This window comes from Etheostoma cragini, chromosome 18 (assembly GCF_013103735.1).
Source record: "Etheostoma cragini isolate CJK2018 chromosome 18, CSU_Ecrag_1.0, whole genome shotgun sequence".
Taxonomy (NCBI): domain Eukaryota; kingdom Metazoa; phylum Chordata; class Actinopteri; order Perciformes; family Percidae; genus Etheostoma; species Etheostoma cragini.
The window spans coordinates 6,976,236-6,981,915 of record NC_048424.1 but is presented as its reverse complement, the minus strand read 5'-3'; the positions used below and the strand labels follow the sequence as shown (position 1 = coordinate 6,981,915).

The 5,680-nt window shown below is 41.8% G+C and overlaps 1 protein-coding gene across 1 annotated transcript; it reads left to right on the top strand.

The window, feature by feature from the left end:
* Window positions 1-232: 232 nt before the first annotated feature.
* Window positions 233-5,322, top strand: slc35b2 (solute carrier family 35 member B2). Its single transcript, XM_034900936.1, has 4 exons — window positions 233-488; window positions 2,262-2,449; window positions 2,602-2,762; window positions 3,564-5,322. The coding sequence occupies exons 1-4, from the start codon at window positions 430-432 to the stop codon at window positions 4,494-4,496; spliced, it is 1,341 nt and encodes a 446-aa protein (XP_034756827.1). The 5' UTR covers window positions 233-429; the 3' UTR covers window positions 4,497-5,322.
* Window positions 5,323-5,680: the final 358 nt, after the last annotated feature.

Here is a 5,680-nt window from a genome sequence, read left to right as displayed (position 1 = left end):
AAAGGTATGGGCTACTATTTATTTCTCTTTTGTATCCTTTTAGTATTTTAAAACAATTTACATGGTTTCTATGCTGAATTTACTCTTCGATATTATAAATACATAATGGACAGTACCTTTGTGATTGAAGTGTGCTTTCTTTGCCTTGCAGTTAATCCTCCACACCGAAAGGGGGCAGGGCCGCCGGGTGGGCGCTGTTCTCAGTCTCCGGCATCCTCTGTTTTGAGCAAAGAGGTGGGGGCCTTTCCTACTCAAGTGAATATAGCTACTGTCTATGAAGTGAACACATCGGCCATTGAAGATAAGTTGAAGACATCTGAGCTAAAGGCGACTAGTCCGAAAGAAGACAATTAACATAATTATAATACCTTTACCTACCAGATCCGCTTGATGCTCTGCGGCAGCGGAGACATTTGAGTCTGTCGGCGTATGTGCTGCGCCAGGTGTCGGGCCACAGAGTGTGGGAAAATGCCATCGTTTTCATGGAGGTACCGTTAGACAATCATGCTAAAGATGAGTTTTAGATACGTCGACAAGCTCGGCTGACTGTTGACTTGTATGCTTGTCAGTGTGGCAATAAAGTCAAATAATCGTTAATTTTCGTAATTCACTACTACATTGACCGTCAATGTGTTTTTGAAGTCTGCAAACAACCTGCTGGCTAAGTGAAACGGAACGGTTTGTGTACATGAACCGGTGTTACACCGAATTCTGCGAGACGAATAGAAACTATCCTAAGTTAGCTATATATTTCCATTCACGTTTTTATCATACTTACTGTGTGTGTGTGTGTGTGTGTGTGTGTGTGTGTGTGTTTGTTTTGATATGTGTCAACAGAAATGGTGTCCCCGTAGGGTCAAATGGTTAATAGCTAGATTAACAATGTTACCCTTTAAGATATTGGATAGGAAGACTCGAGAAGAAATATGGCTGAAATCCCGGTACAGGTTATTGAATCAGATGGGTCACAGAATGTGGTGCAACACCGGTCAGGATTTCGGGGTTTTCCCTCCGCACTAATATCTTTGCTAATTTACCCAGACCACACCCTCTGGCATAGGTAATAGTATTACTTATGGGGATTGGGTCATCGTATTTTCTTTTTTTTATATAACCAGTGAATGCTGTGCTTTCACTCCATATTATCTGCTTGCATGTACTCGTACAGCACACAGACACTCGTACTTTCCTCAGGTACATTTTCCCTAGCTCTTTCTCTGTGCCACTGTGGTGTAGCAGCCCGTGGGTTGGCCGCCCAGGCAGTGCAGTGAAATGCATTCCTCCATGCAATAAGTTGCTTGTTCAGAGCCCCAGGTCTCTCTTTGCAGTGGACTACTGGCCAGACAGTGGTCCACTGCAGAGTCCCACACAAAGAGGCTCTGTGTGAGTCCCTGGGAGGAGACCTGGCCTTGCTTTAAATGGGATTGCACACTCAGTGCCACGACAGCAAGGTGCCTACCTTTTTCATAGGAAACTAGGGTTTCATCACAGGTCTGCTTGAGTTACCAGTGTAACTTATGTTGTATGTATCTGATTGAAAAATGACTGTTCCGGGAGGCACTCTTCAGTTGCTTCTGCTTCAGGAGCTCTGTTTAAGAAGCACGATAACGCAAGAGAAAGTGAACATGATTTGAGAGGAATTTACAAAACAAATGGGAGAAAATCATTGCATGGGGTACATAATTAAAAGGGGTACATTTATGGAACCGTGAAGAATTGAAAACATGTAGCTCCCGAAGTACATTTAAAAAGTTAAAAATATGTCATTGATCAAAAATAGAAATGCATAAACATGCAGAATACTATAAGTTTCTTTCTTTTTTATGTTAGATGTAACTTAAGCCTACACCTGTTTGGACTGCAGAAATTTAATGGTTGTATTGTTTTCAACTGTGATATTTGGAAAGATGCCCTTTTTATGGGAGGATGAAGGTATCGTGAAATAGATTCGACATGCTAACAAATTAACTTTAAAACCTTTGAATTGGGTACTTTAGTTTGAGATTTTTATTACGAGTTCAGATAAGTTTATGAAAGTAGTAAACAGACATAAAAGAGTGTATGCAATTTTATATTGTTACCCATTTATCAACATCATCATCATTGTCATGATGACAGTGATGGATTGTCTTGATGTATTGATAATCTTACCAGTATATTGCAAAGAGAAATTAACCTGAGTTTGCTGAATTTTGAGTAGTGGTTGTTGTTTGTATGTAGTTTAAATGTAGCCTGATGTACCATGTTGTATTGCCTTGTAGGGTCTGGCCTGCACTTGTGTTGCTTCTCTTCACTTCCACTGTGGCTGCTGATGAGTCATTACTACTGGAGGGCTGGCGAGAAGTCTGGCCCTTGCGCTTCCTCGTCAACATGCTGGGATACTTCACTATTATCATCCCTGGCTACTTCCTCATTAGCTACTTCAAGCGCACCAATTACTTAGAAACAGGTTTGGACATGTACAATTCTGACATGTGATGTGGAGATGCATGCCAGTTTAAGACTTGAAACTTGTTTTTGTAGTTTCTTTCTGATCTACCTTAAAAACAAACAAATTTCTTAATTCCTTTTTAATGTTGTTTTGTTTCTTCTTTCTTTCAGGTAGTGGGTTTTGCTTTCCTGTCATAAAGACCTGTGTGTTTGGTGGTGAGGCCAAAACAGGTCTGTTGGATGACGTGTCGGTTGCACCCAGGAAAGAGGTTGATTCAGGTTCGTCAGTCAGACAGGTCATCAAATTAATCTTTTGTGCTGTTGGACTTCAGGTAAGGATCCTCCTAGTGAAGCCTTTGAGCTCTGTGTGGTCGAAAGGGATTAGATAGATAATACTATATGTATTTTTTTGTCTGACTGTGTAGCTGTGGGAGCATTATTTTGTTTGTTTTACAGTTTGCTTTGCTCTCAGCTCATTCGCTAATTAAAAGATGCTTACGTGAAGCTTGTATAAAGGGAGGTGCTGGTACACTGGTGCAGAGGGAAAGGTCCTGGTAGTTACACGACTAACAGGATGAAGATACGTTGATTATGGCGTTGTTGCGTTAGGAAGGGATCAAGTACATAGTGACATAAATAATGAAAGATAAATAAATAATAGCCAAAAGGAAACCAAACCACCCAATGCAACAGTTTTACACACACACACACACACACACACACACACAGTGGCTTGCATACGTTTACACACCCATGCTAAAGTTGACTAAGAAGAATAAAAAATAAAAAAATCTTTTGGAACCTTTGAGAACACCATTTTTCTTTGTAAATGTATAATGTATTTTGAATAAATAAATATTCCTAAAAATACAGGGGACATAAGTATACACTCCCCTATGTTAAATTCCCATAGAGGCAGGAACATTTTAATTTAAAGGCCAGTTATTTCATGGATCAGGATACTATAAAGAGTCCTTGGCTTGCTCTTAATTAAGGCATTAAGATCAATTTCCAAAAGAATTTTTTAATTCCTCTTTTTAACCAACTTTAGCGTGGGTGTGTAAACTTATGCAAGTCACTGTATAACTGTATCACTGTTCTTGAAAAAGTAAAGTCATTTTTCTACTTCTTAGGTATCGTACCTGACATGGGGAGTCCTGCAGGAGAGGGTGATGACACGTTCGTACGGAGCCACAACTCCAGAAGAGGAGGGTGAGAAATTCAAGGACTCTCAGTTCTTGGTCTTCATGAACCGTATCCTGGCTCTGACGGTGTCAGGCCTTTGGTGCATCCTGTTCAAGCAGCCTCGTCATGGAGCACCCATGTTTAAGTACTCCTTCGCCTCGCTCTCCAACATCATGAGCAGCTGGTGCCAGTACGAGGCCCTCAAGTACATCAGCTTCCCTACTCAAGTCCTTGCCAAGGCCTCCAAGGTAATCCCTGTCATGCTCATGGGTAAGATCGTGTCCCACAAGAGCTACGAATACTGGGAGTACTTCACCGCCGTGCTCATCTCTGTGGGTGTCAGCATGTTCCTGCTGTCCAGCACGCCCAGCAAGCACCCGTCCACCGTCACCACCTTCAGTGGGGTCATCATCCTCGTCGGCTACATTGCCTTCGACAGTTTCACCTCCAACTGGCAGGACAACCTGTTCAAGTACAAGATGTCGTCGGTGCAGATGATGTTCGGGGTAAACCTTTTCTCCTGCCTCTTCACCGTTGGCTCACTGCTGGAGCAGGGTGCCTTTTTTGACTCGCTGGCCTTCATGACGCGTCACTCCGAATTCGCCTTGCACTCCCTTTTGCTGTCCGTGTGCTCTGCATGTGGCCAGCTCTTCATCTTCTACACCATCAACCAGTTTGGCGCTGCAGTCTTCACCATCATTATGACCCTGCGACAGGCCTTTGCTATTCTCCTCTCTTGTTTCCTCTACGGTCACGCCGTCACCTTAGTAGGTGGATTTGGTGTTGGGGTGGTTTTCTTGGCACTTTTCTTACGGGTGTATGCACGTAGCCGCATGAAGTCTGGCCGGCGGTCAGGGCAGCCGCTCCCACAGAAGGTGTAGCACTCCAAAGTCGCGCTCAACTGGGAACTGAGACCACGTTTTCTGTGGTGCTTTTTTGTCTATTTGTGTGTATCTTATAGTTTTTTTTACTGTTCTTTTCCGTCTGTTTTTATTTTTCTTCTTTGGCAATGGTACAGAAAGGGATTTTGCAGTTTTGACTCTTACACCAAGATGCCCCCAGGGGGTCCATGTGATTTGTCAGGTCAGCTGTCACAGAAGTTTTGAGTGCCTGTAAGATTGTCTCATACACGGGTCCCAAACCCTAAACTTTGCAAACTGCCTCTTTACCTCTTTCACAATTAAACGGTAGAATATTTCTTCTAAACCAACGTACGTGGCTTGTGCAGCCAGTTGCAGTTATTGTGACCCTGAAAAATGTATGTGAGCCGTATGGCTGAGCATTCATTTTAAAGCGTCAATTACTTTGCCCCTTACTTAACTTCATCCCTACACTTTCTGTCTGTTGAGTAATCTTTCAGGCATAATAGCCAGATGTTTATCTCACAGTCCTCTATGTTAGAGAGCAGGGGCCCTTATGTGTGGTGAGATTTTATCTTTTAAAGCTGTAAACATAGCCTGCACACCACACTGTTTAATTCAAGGGATATTAAAATGTCTACCATGTGTAATAATAGCAGGGGTAAACTAACAGTTTGCCTATTAAATAGCACACTACTTCCAAATTATAGTATTTTCCGCAGATATCAGTAAACCAGATGCTACCGTGGGTACTTTTTGCACGCCATTATTTTAGGAAAACAAGTTTTTGTTTCTTCTCAACACAGATTTTACTTAATTAAACTTTGGGCTAAAAGTCTTGTAAATACATCTCTTAGTCATTGTTTATTTCCAACTAGTCTGTTGTGTACTTTTGTATAAGGACTGCTTCATGTGTTTTCACCGTTACATGTGAATGTTTGGACACAAGGATGTGAAAATAATGGAGGCCCAGGGGGGGGGGGAGTTTGCAGAAAATAATGCATACAAGGGAACTGCAATGTTAATGGTAACTTGTTTTTTATCATTCTATTTCCTCTGGTAACTGGATTAATAATAAAACCTATTAAATTAAATTAACCATAATAAGTGAAGAGGTTTGATTTTTATGGTTTCATATTGCTTGTGCTACAGGATTTGCCTCGGGGTCAGTGCTGTTTGCAGGTACTACAACACTAATAATAATG